We start from the raw sequence: 27,369 nt of genomic DNA, 5'->3' as shown, positions 1-27,369 counted from the left end.
AATTAAAGTAAATATTTGTATGAGAAAGACTCCTTGCCCATAAATACAAAACACTGAAATTAAAACTGGATAAGTGGTTCAGATAATGGCTGGATGGTATGTTGCGAACTGTTTTCTTTCTGACGTCTTTGCCGCCTTCCTTCCCCTCAAACCTATTTATTTCCCAACAGCTTTACCTTCCTGACCTGTTTCCTTCCTTCTTTCCTTCCTGACCCCTTATCTCCCTCAGACCTGCATTTTATTCATTCATCCTTACATCCTTTGTTCCTTTTCTGTCATCCTCCATTCCCTCCTTCCTTCAGTCACATCTGTTTTCATTCATTCGCCCTCACATCCCTTTGTCCCTTAAAATTGCTTTTTCTATATTTCTTCCTGACCTACATTGCATTCTGCCTTCCTCTGTACTTCTAATGGGAATGAAATGTGCATGGGTGGGCGGGTGTCTCATTACTGTTTATTATTAAACACCTTCCTCTCAGAAAAAAATGGAACTTAGTGTGGTGACATGTCTGTCATTTTAATTTATTTTATTTATATCAGTAATACCAAATAGTTCTTGGACAACAGTAAAGAAAGTAGATTCGGCAAAGGAAATGAACCAAAAACGTAGTTTTAATAAAACCATCAAAAATTAAAAGTGAGTCCGAGTGAGGGTTGGATGGAAGAAGAAAACTAGGGGGGAAGAAAAGAACAAAAGCAGGCCTAAGGTGGAGTCGGGTAAAGAAGAAAAGCAGAAAGGAAGTTATCGTATTAATGGGAAAAGGAGGTCAAGAAGGAAAAGGGATAATCGGGTTAAAAAGGAAAGTTCTGGAAGGAAGACTGTTTAACTGCTGCTTTGTGTGGTTTTTGATTTGCATGTATGTGCTTATCTGTTTTGCAGTTTTTAGTTTGTGTACAGCATTTATGCGTCTACAGTGCTCGGCCTTTTGCAGCGCGTTTGCCCCTGTCGGCCACCGTATTTGACAATTTTAATATAATTTGCAACCCGTGATTAAATATGTATTGCGTAAACTTTTATAGGTCAAACGAATCATCAAAAAATGTCTAAAACCTGATGTGTTCGAAAAAAGTGAAGACATTTTTTAAAATCGGCCTCAAAACATATACGTCTACTGTATTGACACCTGTTTCAAATTTGCTGATGACCAGCGTATTTAAAATTGGTAACCTCAAAATGTCGTGTATCGGGGCGTACCGAAGACCCACCGTACAATATTTCTCTTGCGATGCTTTGTTTGTCCTGTAGAGGACGAAATAATCCCATTATCCACATCATTCTACAAAACACAAGAGACGGTGATTTATGATCTGACTTAAATGGTACAAAACAGGCATAAACGGATTTAACTGTGAATTAAATTGTTTGTCTTGTCTTTGGAACACTTAATTAAATTATTTCGGTTCGTAGTATTTGTTGGTCTTCTATTGGTTTATGTGCTGGATGATTGCCGCCCTGTGATTTGGCGTGTGGCACGCCAATCACCTGACCGAAAGGGAGAAAAGGAGGAGCGCTGATCCCAGCGCTGCTATTCGACACAACCCGCGTCGTGATCGTTTGGTAGAGTTGTGGGTGGACATCCGCCTCCCCCAGTTTACCTCACCGTCATCCACCCCCCTGCTCGGCGCTGAGATCATTGTCCAGCTCTCCACAGGTCACTCACGACCACTTTCGTTATTCCTGACTGATCGACCAGCTGGTTTTCGTTTCGTCGAGTAAAACGGACGCCGAAAGACGTCGACAGTGTATCACCGAGAAGGTTAGACGAGGCGGGTGCTGTTGTTGTTGGTGGTGGTGGGGGTGGATTTTCCTTTTTTTTCTTCCGTTCCTGGCCCCGGGGAAATACCGTGCACGACGTCACGTGAGTAATGTATCGGAACTATGACCCGCGTGGGAAGTAGCTCGGACGGAGGCAGTGCTTCCAGGTGGCGGAGGCATTTCTCCGGGTGAGAGCGAGAAACAACGAAAGGAAGCCGGAGAGAGGCTAGGTTAGGCCAAGCTAGTTGGGTTAGCTTGTTAGTTCGAGGAAGTTGGGCGAGTCGGGACACAGAGTTTAAAAATAGAGTCCGAGACGAGTGATTCTCCGACGTTTGGACTCTGAGGAAGAGAAGTAACATTAAGCAGCTTTGTTGAGCCGAGCTGTCAACAAAAGGCTCCCCTCCGCTTGTTCTGGTTCGGAAGCTCTTCCGTACCTCAACATGGATTTAAAGACGGCGGTGTTCAACGCGGCCAGAGACGGGAAACTCCGCTTGCTCGAAAAGCTCCTGGAGAACAAAGATGTACGCGAGGTGACCAAATTGATGGGCGAGAAGACGAACGGTGCCACGCCGCTCCTCATGGCCTCACGTTACGGCCACCTGGACCTGGTGGAGTACCTGCTCGAGTGCTGCCGGGCGCCCGTCGAGGTCGGAGGCTCGGTCAACTTCGACGGGGAGACCATCGAGGGCGCTCCGCCGCTGTGGGCCGCGTCGGCGGCCGGCCACCTGAAGGTAGTGCAATCGCTGCTCGGCCACGGAGCCTCGGTGAACAGCACAACGCTTACCAACTCGACCCCGCTGCGGGCGGCTTGCTTCGACGGCCACCTGGACATTGTCAAGTACCTGGTGGAGCACAAGGCCGACCTGGAGGTGGCCAACAGGCACGGCCACACTTGCCTCATGATATCCTGCTACAAGGGACACAAGGAGATAGCGCAGTACCTGCTGGAGAGAGGAGCCGACGTCAATAGGAAGAGTGTCAAAGGTAAGCCCGCGGCAGTTAACTGAGTATGCCGAACGTTCATGTGCCGTTGAGAAGAAGCTCGCAAACCAAGAATCCCCTTTGCTGATACTATACAGTTCCATTTACAGAAATGTAATGAGTAGGCTTTACACGACCAGGACTTTGGAGCTGATCAGAGCTTTTGAAAATCACCTAACCGATCAGAAGATTATCCAGCCTATTTAAAACAACTTGTTTGCAGGTGTTTGGCACTAGCCCGGCCCACCTACCAATAGCTGAAATTTGCACAGTACTGTCGGCTATTTAAATACACTGGGGAAGGAATAAGATCCATCCATCCATTTTCTGGTCCGCTTAACCTCACACCGGGTCATGGGGCGTGCTGGAGCCGATCCCAGCTGTCTTCAGGCAGTAGGTGCGGTACACCCTGAACTGGTTGCCAGCCAATCGGATGACACACACAGACAAACAAACCATCCACGCTCACACTCTCACCTTAGGACAATTTAGAGTGTTCCATTAACCTGCCACACACGTTTTTGGAATGTGGGCGGAAACCAGAGTACCATAAGAAAACCCACGCTTCACGGGGAGAACATACAATCTCCACACAGGAAGGCCGGAGCCGTAATCGAACCCTGTGCTTCTGCACTGTAAGGCCAACGCGCTAACCAGCCGTCCACTGGGCCGCCCGGGAAGGAATTCATCTCTAAAAAATTCACCCAAAAATGTTGATAAAAATTTAATATGGAACCCCCCCCCCACAAAAAAAAATTTCTAAATAATAGAATTGTATTCATTTATTAATTTATACTGACGGTATACGACAAGAAATCTTGGATTATTAACAATGGCAGCATAGAACATCCCTCGAGTGAATGAGATTTTTTGCAGTGTTTTATTTTGCATGTCTGATCAATGACATATTGACCGATTGACAAATTATGACTTTACATCTGATCCCAGATCTTGCATAAATGCCAAATATCTGCTGATCTGCTGTGTGATCTCTGGTATTATACTGTACAGGGGTCGTCTGTTCTCTCCGGTGCTTGAGAGCCCCTATCCAGTCTGTTTTAGATGTCTCCCTCTTACAATAGCCGTTTCAAATGATCAGCTATCAGCTGATCAGCAAGCTTTGCAGATTCCTGATCATTTGGATCCTTTGAGGTGGAAGAGGGACACACCTAAAACGGGTTGGATAGAGGCTCTCGAGGACCTGACTTGGGCACCCCTGGTCGATGTCAACTTCGTTTTAACACGGTAGTAAAGTAGCCATTGAGGTAAGAATTTGTTTGACCAAGACCATGGGTATCAAAATTATTTTTCTTGCGGGCCACATTGTAGTTACTCTTTCCCTTGGAGGACCGTTATGACCAAAACTATATAAAGAAGTCAAGAATAACGATTTATTCAACTCTTGTTTAAGTTATTATTATGAGGGGTTTGGAAACAAGAAAAATGCTTCAAATATCTCTTATTTACTACATATGAAAAATTGAGATTTTGGTCCAGATTTTAGCAAGCATCACGGAAGTTGATGTGTTTGATTTGCTTTTACGGGGCACATAAAACAATGTGGCGGGCCAGATCTGGCCCCCGGGCCGTGAGTTTCACACCTGTGATATAGAACCAAAAATATTCAATGATGTAATACAATTGGTAAGTGCCCCAGGCACTAAAAGCAGGCCTCCATGTGCTGGTTGAGGTGAAGCGTGCAAACCAAATCCCCCTCTACTTATATGTATACGTTACAGTGATTAAAAACGTACCGGTACTTATACATCTTGTGCAGTGGTAATTTGACTTGCGTGCCGAATATGTTCCGTGACTGTGCTCCTAACACAAATGGCTTGCCTGCAATCCCAATGACACCAGGCAATACAGAAAAATTGTGAAAGTATTTATGAAAGACACTTCATCAATAAAGTGATGTGCAATCAATTAATAGACATGCCAATTTCTCATGCTGCCGTCAAACCGGGGTGTAACTGAACTCGTGGCGTTCACGCAGATGAGTGCGAATCCATATCAGGTGGGACGATTGATGCGTTTAATGCAGTCTGTCTATCTAATGTGTATTTAATAAGAAAAAGGGGACACTGAACTGCATAAAAACCGTAATAACACAATTGGGAATCTAAATTTTTATTCCCTAAATTTCGAGGCCCAACCCAATGCACGACCGGTCGCAGTCTTTTGGCATGCAAAACGGCAATGGTTAATTAAGATGCATTGCAGATGGACCTGTGCTTGCCAACCGCAGTCGTTGGGCAGAATCTCACTCGTTAATATTCCATTTAGTAGTACAAATGCTTGTGGAACCACCTGAAAGCCAAATGAATCCGTGCCATTTGTTCAAGGCAAATTTATTGAGTCTCTTTGGGAGCTATGAGAAGATGGAATTGATTGTGGGAGATGGGCCGTGTCGTAGGCAGTTTCTAGCTGGTTTTGCAGCCGAAACATACTCTTTCAAACCCTAGTTTTTCCCAGTCCCGACGGTGTTTTTGAATGAATGAGAATATTCACAGGCTTTTCTAGACCCCTCCTGCAATCCTCCTCTTCAGTATAATGCATAGCTTCCCAGTAATGTTGATGCGCCGACTTGGAGATCCCCTTGGAATTTCGGGCCCGCATGAGCTTATTGGTGGATATTTTTATCTGAAACGTGTCAACTAACCAGGGAAGGTCTTCCCCAAGTAGCAGACAAACAAAGCTGTCCAGGAAATGAAATGAAAAAAAATCTAGTTGTATTGTTTTCTTCTGTCAGTAAACAGCCTGAAGCACTCGCGAATCACGTAGACGTCACCCGCTTGCTTCACAACCAACACGGTGCATTCGGGGTATTTTCACAACACTGTGCTGTTTTGCATGTCGTTTTTCTTTGCTTATAATATTTGAATTTGTGCGTGAAGTCAGAATCCTAATTCCCGGCACGTTTCCAAATAATTGCCCAGCCCCAATTGTTCCTAGTTCATGACACGCCGCTCATAACCTCAAACGACGTACGTTGGGAATTTTGATAACAAAGGACCTAATGTTCTTGTACACCCTAATTAGAAATGTTCTCCGACTGGGTGTTGCGCCATTCATGACAGCGCTCCCTTCCTGCGCCTTCTCGGCCATCAGTGTAGAACAAAAAATAAGAAAGGTGAGAACTCGTGGGTGGTGGTGTTCACAACCTTAAAACGTCACCAATTGCATGTTATAAGCCACGAACCCCCTTGTCCTCTAATAATGCCTTTTGAAATTTTCAACAACAACAAAAATTCCGTTACACCGTCAGAGAGGTGATGAGGGAATGCTCGTTGAACATTATTGTAATCAAGAACAGTTAGAAATATTTACCCCTCTCATATCATTAAAAATGATGTTGGAAAAAAATACCCCTCAGCTCGTATGATGATGAATAGACGGATGGCATGACTAACTCAAATAAAAAGAGGCAGTCATGGTAGAAAGTATGTCATTCTGAAGTCTCGGCGTGTCTGAAAGCACTTCATACGTCGACTCAAGTTCAGGCAAAACTGGCAATGACTGGTATTCTTTCGCCGTGCAAAAATGTCATGTGCTTTCCGGAAAGCATCGCTTGATGTGAAATAAGCAACCCATATGCGATTTTTATTTACAGAACACCCAAAACACTGGACAAACGACCACATGGCCATCAATAATTAGGTTTTAGAAATTCTGAGAATTGACAATGTTAAGAATTTATGGGAATGAGCAGGAATAAACCAGTAAATTAAAAATGATTTCTTTAATCAAGATCCTAATTATTGTTGTGGACAATATTTTTGCATTACCCTTACTAAACAAAACAAAAACGATTTAATGCGACTCAGAGCTGTTGCAGGGTTTTGTGTGTGTGTTGCGAGTCAAACTTCGAGTTTGCGTGTAAGCTTCTGAGACTCCGGCGCTATCTAATTTTGCAAGCTCCATCTACTTACGTGTGATTGTGATACCTTTGAATTTATTAACCATTAATTTCCAAGGAAGGTTTCAAAGTTGGAAGAGTTTAAAATTCCCCAGCTTTTTTACTTTTTTTTTTTTTTTACTCAGAATTTTCCACCCTTTAACAACTCTGCCAATGACACACACATTGATACAGGCATCATCTACCTTTCCAAGTGTCACTCTGCCAAAAAATCATTTTGTTGGAATGTCTGGGCACCGTCATTGATCAAAGATGTTTGTGTGCGTGATGACAACATATTTTTATTTCATACTGCAAGGGCAGTATGTATGAATTGCTTGAGGGTTATTTTTACTTTCTCTGTTTTAAATCAGTCCCAAGATTGGTCCATTTACCTCCTTTGTATGGTGTCACGCCGTACGAAAATCATGCGAAGGAACCAAACCGCATTATGACACGTCGAGTAGGTCGCAGGAATGGGAACGGAAAGAAGACTCAGGGAGTGAAATTACCACTACGAAATGCAAAATGGAGGACAGTTTGTCCATTTAAGAACAACAACACCCTACACACACATTCCCAATTGTTGTTAGCTTTTAAATGTAATCCAAAACAAGCCTTTTTTTTTTCTTTTCTTTTTTTTTTTGCATGACAGACCCCACATTTGACGACGGTCGAAAAATGACAAATATGTGCCTATTGTGTAGTCGATCGCGATCGACCGGTAGATCGCGGACTGATCCTAAATCGATCGTGAGGGGTTTAGAGGAGAAAAAACAAACGCACAACCATTTGTGTGTCTTTGTGCATGTGAATAATTACTTGTTTTTTTTTTGTTAATGTACACTGCATCCTAATCATTCTATCAGTATCAAAATAAAGTGGGTAAACCTTTAACCTACGGCGGCGTGTGACCTGCATAACCGGAAGTTGTTAGCGCTCAGCAGTCTGCAATTGCAGCTTGTGATCAGAGCTTTGGCGCTATGTCTTTTATTGTTATCGTTATTTTCTTTCAGAGTTTGTTTCGTGTACAATTCACCGAGGGCACGGGCAAAGAATGTCAATCTAGACGGCCGAGAGAAGCATTTTAAAACGGTACGCGTCGTGTGCCTCATAGTCAGGCTGTTGCTCATCATGGCGTGCATGTGTATGTGCGTGCGCGTCGGCTGGAACGGGTCCATCACGGGACGTTGGTTGATCGAAAAGCCGATCTTCGGTCCAAAATGTTTGGGCACCCCTGCTGTAGTGTGTGTGGTTGATTTGATGTAGCTACATTACAGTTGTAAATGCCTCTTGTTTGTTATTTCAATTGTGGTGAATGACTCGTAATATTTTTTTTCTTCTTGGAAAAGGCTTCAGCTGGCTTTGTCAATGGTTGATGGTCACTTTCATGCCACACTCACAGTGACCCTTGCTCCAGAGCGCTCCAGATTTTGAACTGCCTTAGATTCATTATATGAGGAGATAAAATCATTCTTGACCACCCCACACAACAGGACAACTGGGAAGTATAATTTAAGAATTAATTGGACTGTGAAAGGACATTTGAAGGATTGTCAAATTTGGCCTATTAATCTGTCTGTGGGTACCTCACATGCTAGCGTGCTCGAGTTTGGTTTGCCACATATCGTTTAGAATGGGAGGTTTTTCATCATTCATGATTCGACTAGTTTTCTTTTTCATTTGGGGGCGCCAAGTCCGTCACCCAAATGAGCACACCATACTGCACAATATAAAGAGCTCACGGGAAGGCAAAAACCCGTGTTGTTGATGCATAAGCATGTGTCAGCGATTAGGACTGTGAATGTACAAAACGGACCGGCCGGTAAGCATGTTCGGGATGTAATGAATGAGATTTTTGCTCTTATACATCATCATGTTGGCTTTAAATGTAATTAGTTTTATAGATTGACAAAAGCTTTCGGGCTCTTCCGGTTTCCTCAATTATTTGCTGTCCCTTCAATTGAAACCGTGACATTTAGTCGTCTGGTGTGTCAACCACGTAAGACAAGGAAATGCCTCAAATAAAAGCCTCCTCTCACCATCAGTCCACGAAAACGTTTCGCTCCTGTTTTGCTCACACGCTTAAAGGTGTCAAATAGTGAACCAGTGAGGCCATCTAAACTGTCTCTTAGATGGATTGGTGCAGAGTCGTAATGAATTTCCGAAATAAGTTCACTGCCCAGTTTCAAACATATGTAATGATAATTGGTGTACCTACCCCTTTGACTGGTTCTGGATGTAATCGCTCCACAAGTTCATGCACGTCCATGATAATCGGCCCTTTTGTGTTTTCAACGCAACTTTTAACTTGATGTAAATTGTCACATATTGGAAATGCTATTTAATGTTATTCCCAAAATGCAGTTTGTACCACTAAAGGCCTTCTGCTATCAGTATGTCCAATTAGATGTGTGTGTGTGTGGGGGGGGGGGGGGGGGGATATCAATTTTTTGTGAAACTACCGGTACTTAAAGTTGAAAGACTCCACTTTAATGACACCTCAGTTCTATGTAAAATCAATTGTATTGTCTTATCAGGCAAAATCGTAAAAACAGACTAAATTCGTATCGTGTGTGTGTGTGTGTGTGTGTGTGTGCGCGCGCATATATAGGTGAGATTTGATTGTAAGCCACATTTGATCGTTACCATGGTTACAGGTGTTATCCCGTGAAGTGGATTTGGAGGGGGCGAGGTGGTATTTCATGTTCCCATTTCAGCACACTGAGTTACTGCTTCTGCCTTCTCAAATGGGAAGTGTTGGCTGTCCTAAGATTGTTTGTTTGTTTGTTTGTTTTTCATGCTGAGACGTCCAACAATACTGCAAATGGTCCTTGGTATATGGGTCAGATCCAAGTAGGAAATGTAATCATATTCCTGCTGGAAGCAACTGTTCCAGTTTCTCACGTGGAGCCTGTGAAAAATGAATTGACCATTTATGCTGTTATACCTTCATATGGGAACAAAAGTCCCAGATAAATGACTACTGGCAAATAATAAATACATTAAAAATTTAACCCAAAAAATAAACAAATGCACTTTAATATATTCTTAAATGTATTAACCTTTATGTAGCCAGGTAAGACAATTTCTCATTTGTAATGGCGACCTGCCTGCTGATAGCAGAGAAAAACCAGGCAAAATAAATACGAAACAGGATGAATACAACACGTTGTACAGTACTATGTGAGGGACACAACATATAAAACAAAACAATCATAATAAAGTAAAGGTATAAATGGGAAAACAATTGCTGTCACTTCATTTGTTTGTACTTCTCAGTGGTGTTTTACGAATATTTAGTGGAGCTAATTAGTTCCACTCCAGTCCAAATTATATGCATAAAAAAATAGAATGTCTATCTTTCTGTCTCTCCTCCGCAACACGCTGTCGTGCTTGTTGCCACTTGCTCCGAATACCACACAGTCTTAAATCCCCGGCTCACCAGGTTTGACGTGTTGATGCGACCTGGCTGCCATGCAACTCAACTCAACTGTATTTATAGAGCACTTTCAAAAGCAAATCTTGTTCACTCTTCGGTTAAACGTCCTAACTGTGCCGTTGCCCGTTGGAGTGAGAATTTCCCGCTGTGACAAGTCTTGTAAATGAGAATCATCTTCCCTGTGAACCAAGACTGAGAACATCAATGCCGAAATAAAAAGGGGTAGCTTCTCCGTTTTCAACAAAGCTCCATGGCGACAGTGGCGATGTAACCCAAATTTCTATGGAAGGTGGAACACGGTATCCTCATGTCATCTCAGTAAAGTAAAACACTTTAAGCTATAATTAAAAAAAAAAAAACAATCAAATGAAAAAGGTGGTGAACGCGTTTTGTCAAGCATGCGCAAAATGGGTGCCGGTCGTTCTTTGCGCGTCAGGCAAACATCATTTTATTGTAAAGCAAACACCACATCACGAAAGGCACTTTGCGACTATATTACGGAACACAAACCGTGAGCAACTTTTTTGTGATGTGCATCAGGTGTCGAAAAAGAAATGCATTTGAAATGAGAGGTGCTTCGATCAGGGTTATTTCTTGCTAATTCCATCAGTGAGATCAACTGATACTGATTCTAATATCGATCACATGGATCAGTGTCACATTTTTTTCAATTTTAGAGCTGCTCACTAACCATAATTTTTATTGATCCATTTTTTGATGAATTGATCCAATTTGATTTAAAAAAAAAACATTCTATCCAAGTTTCCATCCTTTCATGATACAAAAACAGGACATTATATTAAATTGACAGAGTATAGAGACACCAATGGCACAATCAGAAGGACTTGCAGCGCTTCAAATGCGAGCTGGCAGGCGAATCGGAATGTCCTGAACTCATCTTTCACTGCCAGTGAAACATACAGCCGGCAACCGTTGAAGCACAGTGGTGGTCTGCGCGGATGTAGCCCAGCTTCCCCGAGCTGACTTCAGACTAGTTTAGACCGAATCGACTATGCCATCCAATTGCAAACACCAGACAGAATTAAGATATCCTTTATTTGTCCCGCACTGGGGAAATTTACATTTTGAATAATTGCTACCTGTAAATTCACGGATTATCGTGCCGTCCGTAAAAACCAGAGAAAACAAAAAATTCTTCCTTTTATTATCGAAGTTTTCAATTCACTTCCCTTGAAATTTCATCTCTTTTTGTTTTGGGATCGTCTTTTCAGGCAACACGGCACTTCACGACTGCGCCGAGTCAGGCAGTCTGGAGATCATGCGGATGTTGCTGCAGTTCAGGGCGTCCATGGAGCAAGACGGCTACGGTATGACGCCGCTACTTTCCGCCAGCGTCACGGGTCACACCAACATTGTCGACTACTTGACCGCGCACCACCAGGTGAGGGTTTCCAACCGGGCCTATGCAGTGTCCTGCTTTTGATGCTGTCTTGGAAAAGAAAAAAAAATTGACTCCTCGCTCTCGCTTAGACGAGCCACAAGGAGCGCATCGACGCCCTTGAGCTCCTGGGGGCCACGTTTGTGGATAAAAAGCGAGACCTGTTGGGAGCCTTGAAATACTGGAAAAAAGCCATGGACTTAAGATACATAGACAGCAACAGCGTGGTCCATAAACCCGAACCCAAGCAGCTGATCATGGCATACGACTATGCCCGGGAGGTGAGTCGGTCAAACTTTCGCAACAGTGGCGAACGTGATTTAATGCACCCGAAATATTTCTTCTGTATTTTATGGCAAGTCACCACATTTGTCTTCAATGCCCCCCCCCCCCTCCACGCACACACACATGAAGCAAACTCTTATGTTTCTACTAACCCAAATCCAATGGATGATGTGTTAAACATAATTAAAAACGGAATCAATCAATCCATCCATTTTCTGAACCGCTTTATCTTCACAAGGGTCGCGGTGGGTGCAGGAGCCTATGCCAGCTGTCTTTGGGCAGAAGGCGGGGGACACCTTGAACTGGTTGCCAGCCAATCGCAGGGCGCACAGATACGAACAACCATCCGTGCTCACACTCACACCTAGGGACAATTTAGAGTGTTCAATAAGCCTGCCATGCATGTTTTTGGAATGTGGGAGGAAACCGGAGTACCCGGAGAAAACCCGCGAAGGCACGGAGAGGACATGCAAACACAGGAAGGCCGGAGCCCGAATTGAACCCTGCACCTCGCATATCTTGCTTTTGTAGTATGTTCAATTAAATGGAGGTTGACCACGATTTACAAATAATTGTGTTTTTATTTATGTTGAACACACTCTCCTGACTTCATTGGAATTGGGTTTGTACCATCCGTCATATTATTGAGGTTTTTAATTTTGGAGCAATCGAAGCAAAGTCATATGACTTGTTCCTCTTGTCCCAAATTTTAACAAACTGCAGACTCCCAGTGCATTTTCAGTCATGGGTCCTCATGACTTTTTTTGTTTTTTTGAGTGAGTTTACTCATTTATTGGCATGGCTACCAAATTTCATGATGAGAAATGAAACCCGAATTTCCTGTTTAATGGGGAATCATCAAACTTCACCCCCGGGCTCTGTCCACACCCAATGATGACGGCGCACATCTTTTGCATATATGCGTCACTCCTCTGTCTAGTATATTTGTTTTCATTTAGTCAGTGAATTCCCTAGCATGAGTTGAAAATTTGGACTTCATAGACTAACCTCAAACCAAAATCACGCTCTAAGCCACCGGTGAGCAAACTACGGCCCGCGGGCCGGATCCGGCCCGTTGGTCTTTTTAATCCGGCCTGCCGAAGATTAGTGCACAATTAAGGTTTGCTTGCCTTCATTTCGTTTGGACTTGTAATGACAGGCATTTCAACACCTGGTGGCGCAGTTACTTCAAGTTGCAGAGCACAGGGAGGGAGGGGAAGACGAAGAAAGAGGGAGAGAGTAATGACCATGGAAGGGAAAGTGATACGTACAGTATCCGATTAAACGAAGCGGGTAACAAAGTACGAAACATTCAGGAGGCGCCTGGAGTCTGAAATACTCAAATCTACGAGAATTTGAAAAACAAGTAAGCGATTCTTACTCAGTCCGTTGGCAATTTCCATGCTCAGAGTGAATTGCTTGTGGCTTGAATAAATGAACATTTCCTAGAATGGTTTGATTGTTATCATGTTAAAAACTTTCCACAAACTGGACCGCTAATAAGAGTCGGACAGCAGTCAAATGTGTAGAGCGTGAACAACAGGGCGCTCGGTACACATCCTTGAGGAGAACCGGTGCTGAGTGTGATGGTGGAGGAGAATGTTACATTATTACTGGCATACAAAGACATTGTGCTATCTTCTGTATTTTCTGTTTCTATTTCTAACTTTTGGCCCAGCCCTCCGCAATATTTTCTGCTTCTCATTAGGCCCCCCGGGAAAATAATTGCCCACCACTGCTCTAATTGAGCGAAGGCTGTCACTAATGAATCTTGGTGCAATTGATTATACTATCAATTATTCTATCGATGATTCAGGGAATCCAAAAGGTGATTTAAGTTGTAAATGTAGATCTGTGCTTTTGACAGTGTTTGGGCCTGTAAGAAAAGGCTTTTGGAGGCCCTGACGGAACACCCCTAAAACCAAGCGATTTCACTCTGGTCCTCTGGCCGCCATACTAGGGACCCAAACTACGCAATCAGTTTCGGGAGGGTCTTCAATGATCCATGGGTGCTTTGGAAATTGGGGAGTAACCCTGCCGTCCATTTCCCCAGGTGACAAATGGAGAGGAACTGGATGGACTCATCTCGGATCCCGATGAGATGCGCATGCAGGCCCTGCTCATCCGCGAGCGAATCCTGGGCCCGCAGCACCCGGACACGTCTTACTACATCCGATACCGTGGCGCCGTCTACGCCGACTCGGGCAACTTTGAGCGCTGCATCAACCTATGGAAGTACGCCCTGGATATGCAGCAGAGCAACCTGGACCCCCTGAGCCCCATGACGGCGTCCAGCCTGCTGTCGTTCGCCGAGCTCTTCTCCTTCATGCTGCAGGACCGTGCCAAGGGCCTACTGGGCACGTCCGTTTCCTTTGAGGACCTGATGGGCATCCTGTCCAAAAGCGTGCTGGAGATCGACCGCGCCATCAGCCAGATGCGTTCGCTGCCGCCGGACCCCGGGCAACTCAGCAAGGCACTGTCCATCATCCTGCACCTCATCTGTCTTTTGGAGAAGGTGCCGTGCACTACGGAGCAGGACCACTTCAAAAAGGAGACAATCTATAGGTACGCTCCAGGGTTATAGTATGCACGGACTGTACCAAGACGAATGAGGTTTTGCACAAGATACTATTTTAATTTTAGGATGTGGAAATTGATCAAATCGATTTAAATGTATTAATTGATGGAGAAATACATTACAATTTAAAACGCATGTTATATCTGTTAAAAAAAAGCAGGTCAGACAGAAAGTATATTTGAAATTTGCTTCAAATAAAATAGTTCATTCTATCAAGAAATTCTTCAATTATTGAAAAAAAATCCTCCAACAATTTAAGTGATTTGAAAAAAAATCAATTCATACATAAAGTGCTTAAAATATATTTTAAAAAAGAGAATGTATTAACTAAGTAAGAAATGTATTACAAATGTCCCTCTTTAAAAACAATTTGAGTTACACGCAGAATTTTAATAGAAAAAATTGCATACTACTAAAATTGACATCCTATTTTTCTGGAGCCTACGAGAAGTCCGAAAATAGTAGAACCGGTTGAAATTTGTATTTTGAGTAATTATTAAATTACAGCACCTCTTTTAATATGCATTCAAAAATTATGATTTGTTTTCAATCCATTAGGTCAGTGATACATTATGGTACACCACAACCCAAGATTGTTTTTGTTTATTATTTAACTTTTTTTTTTCTTTTGCTTCCTCCTTTTGCATGTGTGCAGGTTTCTGAAACTGCAGCCACGGGGCAAGAACGGCTTCAGTCCGCTCCACCTGGCCGCCGACCGCAACACCACCTGCGTGGGTCGCTACCCGGTCTGCAAATTCCCATCGCTCACCGTCACCGCCATCCTGCTCGAGTGCGGCGCCGACGTCGACAGTCGAGATGATGACCACAACAGGTTTGTCTTAACTGACCTCTTCTCTTTCCTCAGTTAGTTTTTATCATAATAATACGGTACTTGAATTTCATGTTAAGTTGCTGAAATTGTAGCAAGCATACAAGTTAAAAAATGTTCCCTAAATGTTTTTTAAAAATGTCTAAAAGATTAAAAGTTATTTAAAAGTTAAATATATGTGAGTTGTATTGAACAAGTTCAAAAGAGTTTTAGCTGCTCGAACATTTTGCTGAGTTCATTTCATTCAGTAATTCTGTTGGCTACCACTAGAGGGAGCATGGGTATCGTCGGGGATCACCAGTTATCGATGGTGAAAAAAAAAAATCTATGACTTAAAATGTGCTTGAAAATTGCTCGCCGGTGGGTAAGAAAGAGGTTTGGACCACATTGTGTTTTACCACTGTTACTTTTGTTTGTTTGTTTTGTTTTTTTTTAACCCGCTGACCACTTCGGCCCGCCAGCCCACTGCACATAGCCGCGTCCAACGGCCACGCCGACATCATGAACATGCTGGTGTCGGGCGGCGCTCACTTCGACAGCACCAACGCCTTCCAACAGACGGCCTGCGAGCTCCTGGACGAAAAGGAGCTAGCGCGCAACGTCGTCCAGCCCATCAACCACACCACGCTGCAGTGCCTGGCCGCCCGTGTCATCATCAAGCATGGCCTCCGCTACCAGGGGAACATCCCGGAAAAACTGGAGGCCTTCGTGTTGCTACACAGATAATGACTGGAAATGGTTGCGTGGAAAACCAAATGGCGGCTTGAACTCCAAATCAATGCAACAAACAGGATTGGATTCATGACATGGATTTATACTTTTTTTATTTTATTTTTTGCAGGGGGGGGCTCCAGGAAAAAAAATCGGCACACTATTTATTACTACAGAACAACACTTGAGAGATTTTTCTCCATGCAACAAAAACAAATGGTGGGTTTGTTTTGTTTTAATTTTTTATTTTGCGGGAACTTTTCAGGTCTTTAATTTTTTTTCCTTGTCCCATCATGGTTGTCAAAGTTCTCAATCATGTTCGTTTTCTTTTTTTTTTTGTTTACAAAGTTGGTGTGCATTCTACAGAAGAAGCCATTAAAAAAGAAGCTTTACATTTAGAAGGCAAGGCTGGCTGGGGGTTGTGGGGGTCCGCTAACACCAAAAGTGCTTTATTCACTTCCTTCTATGCACAGGCTAGGCTGTTGGAAAGTGTCAGTTTTTCATTTACTCGTCTGTGCAATATATCTCATTTGTTTACCTCATCGCCACAGTCAGGACTCACATTTTGTCCAATCCCAAAATGGCCGTCTTTCGAAGACAGCATTCCAAGATGGCAGCCACCGCTGGTTTTTCGTTTTGCAACAGTGAAGCTTTGCGAATGATCAAGTCTGCACGTTCTCGCTTTTTTTTTTTAATTGTATGTGTGGCTTTTGAATGGCTGAAAGAAGAAAAAAAAGGGCTTTTCCATCATGTCACAGTGGATAATTTTTTCCCCACCCTGTTTTTCTTCAACCGGACAGTGTGAAATGGGGGGGGGGGGGGAAATATGATGACTCATGGGGGCAACTTGGTCTGAATCAGCACTTTACTTAGGGCGGAGTTTAAGATTGGACACAGCATTAATCCTGTTCGCATCTTAATGAATCAGTTTGAAAATAAACCCATGTTGCACTTGTGCGTGCCTCTGCTCCTTTTCTGTGCAAGTTCCCGTTGACAGTTTTTAAACCTCGATCAGAAACTATTTTCCAAAGATGTCCTCACACAGCCACACAACGCTTTTTTTGCTTGTGTGTTAAACGCTCTATGCGAAATTGCTCGAATTTAAACAAATGTCACACTTTTTTGTATTACCGTACTTTCATTTTTAAAATGCTTTAAATTGCTGTTTTTAACCAATGAATCGAAAGCACTTTTGAAATCTTCTCATATGTAAAAAAAAAGTGACAATTTAATATTTGTATAAAATGAAAGCTATTCGTAGTTTGTAATCTTCTCAAATAGATTAAATGCTCATAAAAATTAGCCCTTCTGTTGAAAAGGGTTTCCAGATAGTTTTGTTTTTTTCAAATACATTGGAGAAATTTCAATATGATTTTTTTTTAATTCTTACTGGCAGTTTTTAAACTACCGGTACCTATCAAATGCATCGGAAAATAAACCCCAAAAGCTTTTTTTTTTCAATTAATAATGCATTAATGTGCTCAAATTTATAAATGTGCTCTGATGTTAAAAAGTGTTTCAAACATTTGTCCTGAATGTTTTCAAACACTCAGAAATGTTCAGATACACCGCGATGTCAGCAAATCTGAAAGGCAAAATTTACCATTCCCTGTCAAGTTTTGATCAAGAAATCTATAATGTTGAAATGTTATCAAATGTATCACAAAATCTTAAACATGAAAATATTGGTATTAATCCTGAGACGACCTCAGATAAGTTCATTTCAATCTCAATATGACAATTGAACATTTTTTACATTGATAATAGGGTTTAAAATTTTTGATTGGCAAAATATGATACGATGATACAAAGGTATTAAACTGCGAATTTAAATGTGTGTGGGGGAGGGGTTAAGTGAGGCAGGGGTGGAGTGTCTTGCTTGAAAGTGTCTGAGCATAATTTTCTAATCATCTGCTGTGACATTTACACTTCTGCTGATGACACATTTTAGCAGAGAGCCCCACCTCAAAACATTTTCAACTCAATTCTTGTCTCGTCTCTGGAGAAACCCTTTAACCTGTACACCTCACATGGTTTACTTGTCTTGTGTGTCCACTTGGTTCCAAGAAGCGACGCAGATAGAAACATGATCTCCATCTTGCCTGTTGCAGTTCAACTAACCCGCAAGCCAAGACCTCCACAGTGATTCCTGGCTGCTGACTTCCTCCATTCAAAGTCACTCTTAACTGTTTGGAAAATGACCCTTTGGTGTGTCTTTTACGTCACGTGGCGGTTCGTTAACCACGCCCGTGGTATAAATAAACCCTGCAAGATGTCACGTGGTTATGATTCATAGCCAGTCAGCTGTGAACTTCGTGACTCATCAAAACATAAACACGCATTATCGTGAGATAAGCTACGTATATGCGTTGGCTTTGTGTGGGGTTGTTTTGTCAAGTCAAAGTTTTCGTCAAGTGCCGTGGCAAAAGGGCAAAGTTGAAAGGGCAGTTTTTATGTGGCTGTAGCAGAAACTCCTTTTAGACTGCCTGGAAAAACTGGTCTTTTTTCTCTTATTGTTACAAACAAAATAAAATAAGAGAATGATCTCAACCCAGACAAATTTTCACCTTCGAAGGTAACATCAGCCGTAATAAATGCTGTTCTGTAAAATGACAATGACACTGAACGAAGAGTCAGTCAAACTGGCAACTTTCTGCCTTTGGAGGTGGCATCCTGATGTTCTGTTTTTGTACACGTGCATCTGGATTTTCCACTTGTTGAAAATAGTTTTGACTTCACTGGGACAAAAATCAAGACGTGGTGCAGGGTTCGATTCCGGCTCCGGCCTTCCTGTGTGGAGTTTGCATGTTCCCCTGTCCATGCCTGCGTGGCTTTTCTCCGCGTACTCCGGTTTCCTCCCAGATTCCAAAAACATGCGTGGCGGATTAATGGAACACTCTAAATCCTCCGTAGGTGTGAGTGTGAGCGCGCATGGTTGTTCGTCTATGTGTGCTGTGCGATTAGCAGGCAACCGGTTCAGGTTGTCCCCCACCTACTGCCCAAGGACCGCTGGGATAGGCTCCAGCACGCTCGTGACCCTTTAGGATAAATGGATCAGAAAATAGATGGATGGAAATTTGTATGTTCGTCTTCCACTCACACTTCCGATTCCATCACTTCAAACTTTGTACTGTGCTTTAAAAATGAAATACAGCGGTTTCCACCACTTTACCACCTGTTGCCACCATCAGACGCATTTGTGAGTGAGTAAGCAATTTGGCATCTCGATAAATCAGGTCCTCACTCTTCAACTGGTTGTAGCTTCCGTGGCTTTTTGCCACTGATCTGAGCTCAGCTTATGTCTGTGGCTTTGTCTATATTTAGTGGAGAATAAATTCCCAGTTGGGAAGGTGCCCTACATTAAGCCTAGGCCGCCACGTGTGGGTACCTGCTGGGACTCAGTCACCAGACTCGGTTTATGTCTTTACACTGTCTCCAAGTGACATCCATTGTATTTAGAGCACTCCAGGCGAAGAGCGACAACACAATCACAACAGTAATGCGGTCGTGTCAGCCTGTTAAAGCCGCGAGAGCGGATCAAAGATGAACTCTACTGGTATGCCGTGAAAAAAATAAGGGCAGATTTGGAATCAGTGGGGGGGCGGGGGGGGCATCTCAAAGTTTACTTGCATCTCTTTAAAAAAAAAAGGATACATTTATACAAATGTGTTGACCACTGTAATTACTGCAGATCAAGTATTTAAAAGTATTTTTGGGGAAAACTGTCAAATATAAATGATAAAGTCAATATTTTAAAGGAAAATAGTAAAATCTAATGCACAATGTGGCTAAAGTTTTGAGAATGATCACGTTCCACATCCGCTTTGCAATGTCAATTGTGTCATTAAATTCCTCATATTTATTCAAAGTTATCGGTTACTAAAATTGATGTGGCTCAAAATGGCTGAAAATACATTCTTAATTAAAATGAGTATGACCACAAAACCCTTTGATGCACCCTGTAACCCAATAAGGTGTCCCTGAAAGGGTTAAAAAAAACTTTAATCCAACAAATGAATTGCAAGCCATGTTTGTTTGTTTGTTTATTGAACATAAAACATATAATAGTAATAATTTGACAGAAAATAAGGTAGATAAAAAAGTAATGGACCTTTAAAATATCTATATAATCTAAACAATAGCGTAATCTATTCATGATATAAATTTTACACGGTATAATTCATTCATAGCAATGTAAAATAAAATACTCTGACAATCAGCAAACAAATCCAAGTATCCTTATTTTCGGCCCGCAACCCCCAGTTTGGAAAAGGCTGAACCAAGCAGCGAGTGTGCATCCTAAAGACAATTTGAGAACGTAGCGTGCTCAGTGTCCCCTTCCAGGCGCTGCAGCAAATAAGTATTTATAGCTCGGGATAGACTCATGCACACAAACTGAAATGACTCCTGGGTGTTTCCTTTCCCTTATGAAACGTATTGGCTGATCAAGGAACGCGCTAGGGGGATATTTTCAGCGTGTGCGAAGGGCGCTTTTGTTGACTTTGCTCACGTGTGGGAGATTCCTCGTCTGTTCCCAGGGTCTGGGCTCGTCTATTCAATTTCCCTGAGCGGTCTCGGATTTTTGTAAGAATTTCTTGCAAATAGAAAGACAAATGTGTTGCGGTGAAACATTGTGATGCTCAGCTCCTGCTGTGTCCAACGTCTTTTCATTTTCGACACGCCAACGTTCTCGCGTGAACTTGACACGGATGTGTGTGACAGCGTCGTGTCTGACATTGTTTTAATACGAGATATTATTTTCTATGTAGGTTGTTGGTTGAGTAACTGGATTGGTTGGGAGAAAAAAACAAAACTAAGGGATACCCTATTGTATTTTTTTTGCATACCAATATCATGAAAATATACTGTATATTCGCGAGATTCGATACCAGTTTTATTTCAGACCGATACCAGTACGATTGTTCACTCTTGAGTATGCAACGATACGAGGACTGATAGTGTTATTGATATGTAAAATTTAACACAATGATAACACATAAAACAAAAAAACAAACAAACCCCCCCCCCCCATTTTTTTTTACAACAGCCAACATGCTGAGAAGTAAAGTAAGAGGATCTTGTTGCCCCTCAATGCTGTTTGTTCAGCGTGCTTCATCTCAACTGACACGCGGCGTGGCGTATTCCACCTCTGAAGTCGGAAACTGTCCCTAACTGCTGTGAAAGCGGCCAAACGTGTCACCGTTTTCCCGAAAAAAAACCAATCGGGTGGCAGCACCTGCTGTGTGTAAAACAAGAAGGCTGGGTGGACTCAGCGTGGAGCGAGCGAGTGCAGATGGCGAAACGTGACACGTTACATAAGAGCTAAAATAGATGGTTCGAGTATTAACGTGCCGATCACTGGGCTGCGAATCTGATATGCGTCTGGAGCGCGGCTCCACTCATCCCGTCAAATCAACAGGTGTGTATATTATGTATGTGTTTAGAGCGAGAGAGTGGGTGATTTCATGCTTTCATCAAGACCCTCTGCTTTTTGAGTCAGCTGTCAAAACAAGACGTTTTATAAATAGTCCGAGAATTAGCTGGCGCAACGAATCCAAGTTCAACACGGGGCCATGTATTGTCGGCGTCCAGAATATGACCCCTCCAAAACTCACTCGAGAAAGTTCAAAAGAAATCATCAGTTTCTCACATGGACAGAAAAATTGCTGGACGTGTCTATCAAGACAAGATGCACTGAAAAGTCACAAGAACCGTTGTCTGAAATTTGAACTGTAAGTCAGACATTTTGATTTGAAGCAATGCTGTCACGGTTGTTATATGTTGAGTCCTTAAGCTTCCACTTTAACTACTTTGTACATTGGAAAGTAGAACAGGAAGTTCAAGTTTAACTTTAAATTATGTCACGTTATGAACATGTTTGAAAAACACGACGGCTGCATAGTTTACACGTCGAGCATGGTGTCCGTTTTAATTGGGAACAGTCGCACAATAAAATCAATGGATATGATTTTTTTTATGATAGTTGCATGCACTATTGTGTGTGTGTGTGTGTGTGTGTATTTTCTTGCATGAGTCAGCATGATTTAAGTTCAGCTCCAGGCATGTTGTATATTGCCAAGCCCACAGCTAAATTTCTGCTTCCGTGCACGTGATCTCTAAAATAACAACGAAGCATGCCCGCCTCAATGCTGGTCCCAGGTGTTATCTCCTTTTCCCTGGATATGAAGCGTAAAAAAACCCAACTGATGATGACATTAAATTATGTTCCGTTTTAGTTCTATGTTCCATGCCATCCATTTTCTGATCCGTTTATCCTCACAAGGGTTGCGGGGCATGCAGGAGCCTATCCCAGCTGTCTTTGGGCAGTATGTGTGGGGGGGCCTGAACAAGTTGCCATCTAATCGCAGGCCACGCATAGATGAACGACCATTTGCGCTTACACTCGCACATCGGGACAATTTAGTGTTCCATGAACCAGCCATGGATGTTTTTGGAATGTGGGAGGAAACCAAAATACCCGGAGAAAATCCACGCAGGCACAGGAAATCCATTCAGTCCTGCATGTATGGTGCCACAGCCTAACTGGTCAAATTCTCTACTGTTTTTTTGACATGAATTGGTTTGTTAGATATGTCAGAAATATGATATCACACAACTAGGTCATTTCAGGTTTTATTCAAAATTTTACGCTTTCATGTGAAATTTCAAAAAGAGAGATCTCCAAAAAAAAAAAGAACAACTAATCAACACTGGACATGACGTTTCAGATTGTTGAACAGTGTGGAATTGAAACCTAATTAAAAACTTTGAAAACAAATCCTGAAAATATGTTTCAATGAAGCGCAAAATTGAATTCAAGGCCAATCTTCTATTTTTGGGTTTGTACTTTTCTATCCGACTCCAGAGAAGTAACGCCTTACCAGGCATGAATCTGATCTGAGGAGCTGTTTCTGTCCTACGGTGCTGCTGTTTTGGTTAGCAACCGAGTTCAAATGGCCATGTGCTGCAAAATGAAGCGAAGGATTTGAATGACAGAAGCCTCCCGATGAGGCTTTAAATAAGTCTTCATAGTCCAGGCTGTGCTTCCAGTCGCGGCTGCTCTTTTATTCCAGCACCTTTTTACAAAATATTGACGCCCACATCCTCGGCTGTGAGTCACAGCAGTGAAATACTTAGAAGAGACTGGACAGTACGTGGCGATTCGACAGACAAAAAAGGAATACCCCATCTGAGGCAACAGAATTCTCAGAGGAATGTAGGCAGACCCGATGAGTCACCCGTTCAGCTCTGTGGCAGGTGCTTTGGTGTCGGCAGCCAACGTCAGCTCCACCTGCATCGTCTCATTTGGCCTTTGCAGGAAAAAAACAAAACACTGGTCATCAGCAAATTTTATTCAGGGATGGCTTTATGTATCCTTAAACATTTTTGTGACTATTTAAAAACGTGTCAAATTAGTTAATCCAGTTTTGGGTGAAAGGTACCTAATCTGCTCAAAATCCACAGCTACACAGTGTGCGGGTTAGAAAAACACCCAAGCATTTTATTATGTGTACATAGTAGAATTGGGTTGTCAATCAAGTATGTAGTTAAACAAGCAAAGCATTCATTCATTCATTCATTCATCTTCCGAGCCGCTTGATCCTCACTAGGGTCGCGGGGGGTGCTGGAGCCTATCCCAGCTGTCTTCGGGCAATAGGCGGGGGACACCCTGAATCGGTTGCCAGCCAATCGCAGGGCACATAGAAACGAACAACCATTCGAACTCACACTCACACCTAGGGACAATGTAGAGTGTTCAATCAGCCTGCCACGCATGTTTTTGGAATGTGGGAGGAAACCGGAGCACCCGGAGAAAACCCACGCAGGCCCGGGGAGAACATGCAAAGTCCTCACAGGGAGGCCGGAGCTGGAATCGAACCCGGTACCTATAGTGAAGAAAATGGTTTAAAAAATGAATTGTAACATAATTGCGCTGCTGCACGGATCTGGCAGGATTTTATTGATTTTATGTCATTAGGTGGCTTAATGAATTTTTGGCTCCATGAGTGAAAATACAATTTTTATGGGTTCTAGATTGTTGAATTAACCGCAGCTGACCATTCTTCTGCAGTGCAGAAGCCAAGAGGTGAACATGTTCTCTGGAAGGAGTCTTGGCATCTTTACAAGTCTCCAATAACGCCACAAATAGTCACTCAATTTTATTGCTTTTCAAAGTGACTTGCTCTGGGCTTGTGAAAGTCACCAAACAGACCAGAAAACTCAATTGATCACACTGAATATCCACTTCTTTTGTTTCTTTTATTGTAATGGAAAAAAATAAAACCTGAGCAGTTTCAGACATCAGCTTTGATCGACACGAACACCTGAAGCACATGAATTCACACCTCCAAATCCAAGCTGGAACCTTAATACATTGTAGATGACCTACCCGAGCTATCTCCAGGAAACAAATCCACAATTTAATCCGACGGTGTCGCTTCCCGCACCACCTGCGTTTGATTTAACGCAGCTTCTGCTATGTTTGCGCAGCACCGGTGTTACTCAACTGGGAAAGCCAGCAGGCACATTTGAAGTGATGACATTCAGTCCAGCCACTGTCGTTGAAAGCATGAATGAGACACTGTGGATGACCCCAGGTTGTAATTTTAAAATTACAACAGCCTTGTCCATAATGAGATGATTATATGAACCGCTGACATCATTATGCGGTCAAAGGTCACGTCAGACAACCGGGTTATTGAATCCAGGAAAATATGTTTTTTGCTATTGAAGTTGGAGGCAGTAGCGCAGTGGTAGCCCGCATACTTTTTCATCTTTATTGATTATGTCATCTCCAGAATAATGATTTTCAATTCATGCGTTGACTGTGAAAGGGCGAGACAAAATAAAGACGTCTTGTATAGTATTTGACTTCACTAATGTGATTATCGACGGCCGTTAAAATCAAAGGCCACTCCACATCTTTGATGTTGAAAACATTTCAGCTTCTCTCAAAAGGCTTCTTCAGTTGTCTCTGGAGCTACATCAAGCCGCACGACAGCAAGCAGGCCGAATTTGGAGAATTTTTTCCCTCCCTTGTGATCAAAGTCGGCAATTTTTAAGATTGAAAGAACAATTCTAATAGTTTTCGTTTTATTTATTTTTTTATATTGTCTCAACTACAGCTAGAATGCAAACATCTAAAGCAGACTAACTTGCTTTTTTTATATGTCCCTGTCATCGTTCAAATAGGTTGGACGGACGGACGGGCGGGCAGGCGGACTGATAGATAGACAGATGGATGGATAGAAAGCCCTCGGCACTTGATAGATAGATGGCAGGTAATTGAATCGCCGTGCCCCAGCCGCACTTACACAAGGAATGACTTGGTTGACCCCACACTGCACTGTGCTAAGTGCAGTGTGAAAAGGCCTTGACCCTGTAATTCAGATGGGACAGACTCCAGCTCAACCACAACTTAAATGTTGAAAAGTGCTACAAAAAGGATGCATGAATGTTGGCTCCCCCATCTTTATTGAATATCAAGTACTTCTAAGCATGTGCCCAATACATTCTCATTTATGTTTAAAACCTAATACTGAGGGGAGTGCAGTTGGTTCATGTTAAAAAAAGCTTGTCATGGTCATGACGCACATGCACATATCCAGTGTCCAGAGAGACTATGATGGATGTTCCAACCCGCTGCTGGTGTCCGTCACCGGCGAGCATGATCCTGCCGCAAATGACAGCTCACAATAAACATTGCTTTGCTTTGACTCTCCTTTTGGGTAAATTGTGCAAATGATAGCACTGCATCTGTCATCTCCCAACATCACTTCGAAAATATTCTATCCATCCATCCATTTTCCGATCCGCTTATCCTCACAAGGATCGCGGGGGCGAGCTGGAGCCTATCCCAGTCGACTTTGGGCAGTAGGCAGAGGACACCCTGAATCGGTTGCCAGCCAATCGCAGAGTACACACAGATGAACCACCATCCGCGCTCACCCTCACACCAAGGGACAATTTAAAGTGTTCAATCAGCTTGCCATGCATGTTTTTGGAATGTGGGAGGAATCCGGAGTACCCGGAGAAAACCCACGGAGAAAAAACATGCAAACTCCACACAGGAAATCTGGAAGCTGGAATTGATTCTAAAATATTGTATTCATAAAAATGATGTACAATGTACAGTATGTAAATCCCATCTATTTTTAATCCACTTATCCTCAAGAGGATCACGGGCATCCCTGCATTGTAAGGCAGACACGCTAACCACATGGCAACCACATAGGGGCGGCCATGTGTTTTATCATATGTATTTCTAAATCCAATGTACCGGTAATTGCAACAGATGTAGTTGGTGGCTAAATGAAGAAAGTTGGCTAAGTAGTGAGAGAGTGGTGGTTCGGTTTGTAATCTGTCGGTCGTTAGAGACGTGTGTCAGTAGTGAGGGGGAGTGTCTTGCCAAGACTCGCCAGTGGTCCTTTGAAAGCAGTTGAAAATCTGTCAGCCTAAGAGCACTTGTCACCACACGGGTGGCGCCAGTGTCGCTTCCTTTCATATGACAGCAGGGGTAGAGTGGCAGCACCTGTGCACTACCGAGTGTCGACTCGGCGCGTACGCAAACACAAACAGCCCGGCGGACACGCCTGCTGTCGCCTCTGCTGCTTTGCACACTCCTATCACCTCTGTTCCCACGAGTTTTCACTCATTGTCTTTTCTGTCTGACGCCGCAACCTCTCAAAGATGAAACAGGGCCGCAACCGCGGCTTGTTTTTGAACACAGAAACACACAACATATCCTCAGTGAACATTCACATTATATAAGTCACGTTGCTGTGACTGAACAAATGATGTGCTTTAATGAGGCTTCAAACAACCAAGTCATGACATGCAGAATTTTTTTTAAATCACTTTTGATGTTCTGCAGGCTCGTTAGCACAGGCCTGAAGTTAAAGCACTTAGTGTTCTGAATTTGGGACAAATTATTGCGTAGATGTGACATGAGGCATCACTGAACTCCTGAGTTGATCTTCGCCCGCTTGTGATGTTTTTTTTTTTTTCAAGCAAGGGCTTTAAACATGATATATGACACAATGTGGTTTCTTGCTTTTTGGTTTTTTGTTTTGTTTGTTTGTTGCAAATTTCAAAATAAAAGACCAAAATGAACATTTTGAGGACTAATTCAAACCGTTCTGACATTAAACTGTTCTGCTCATTCATATTCCAATGGGGTATTTTTTTCAACATTTCCTAATAAAAGCCCTGAATTAACATTTTAGGGGCAAAGACCTTTAGTTGCGACACTTTTCGAGCCACTTAAATCTATTCAACTCAATTCCTATTCAATTTCTTTTCCCAAAATTTACATTTGGGGGGATTTACCTCTAAGTTCCTCATTTTTTGACCAATTTCATCCATTCCATCTTGAAACTGTTCAGCTCATTTCTATTCCAAAATGTTCCAAAAGTACAGGTAATAGCCCAGAATGAACATCTCAGGGATCTACTTCTAGTTTCCACACCTTTTTGACCAATTCAAGATTTC

The 27,369-nt window shown here is 42.7% G+C and overlaps 1 protein-coding gene across 1 annotated transcript; it reads left to right on the top strand.

Moving 5' to 3' along the window:
* The first annotated feature begins 1,516 nt into the window (after positions 1-1,516).
* fem1c (fem-1 homolog c) lies at positions 1,517-16,834 on the top strand. Its single transcript, XM_052068631.1, has 6 exons — positions 1,517-2,740; positions 11,310-11,479; positions 11,569-11,757; positions 13,815-14,326; positions 14,995-15,171; positions 15,630-16,834. The coding sequence occupies exons 1-6, from the start codon at positions 2,197-2,199 to the stop codon at positions 15,892-15,894; spliced, it is 1,857 nt and encodes a 618-aa protein (XP_051924591.1). The 5' UTR covers positions 1,517-2,196; the 3' UTR covers positions 15,895-16,834.
* The last annotated feature ends 10,535 nt before the right edge of the window (positions 16,835-27,369 follow it).

This window comes from Hippocampus zosterae, chromosome 6 (assembly GCF_025434085.1).
Source record: "Hippocampus zosterae strain Florida chromosome 6, ASM2543408v3, whole genome shotgun sequence".
NCBI lineage: Eukaryota > Metazoa > Chordata > Actinopteri > Syngnathiformes > Syngnathidae > Hippocampus > Hippocampus zosterae.
Note: the sequence above shows the minus strand (reverse complement) of the source record. Positions and strands in the feature narration are given on the sequence as shown.

Bases quoted from the DNA above. Each gene is read 5' to 3' on its own strand.
- fem1c (XM_052068631.1), top strand. From the start codon at position 2,197: ATGGATTTAAAGACGGCGGTGTTCAACGCGGCCAGAGACGGGAAACTC. The intron at 2,741-11,309 runs GTAAGCCCGCGG...TCGTCTTTTCAG, and splicing joins CAATAGGAAGAGTGTCAAAG to GCAACACGGCACTTCACGAC. The intron at 11,480-11,568 runs GTGAGGGTTTCC...GCTCTCGCTTAG, and splicing joins ACTTGACCGCGCACCACCAG to ACGAGCCACAAGGAGCGCAT.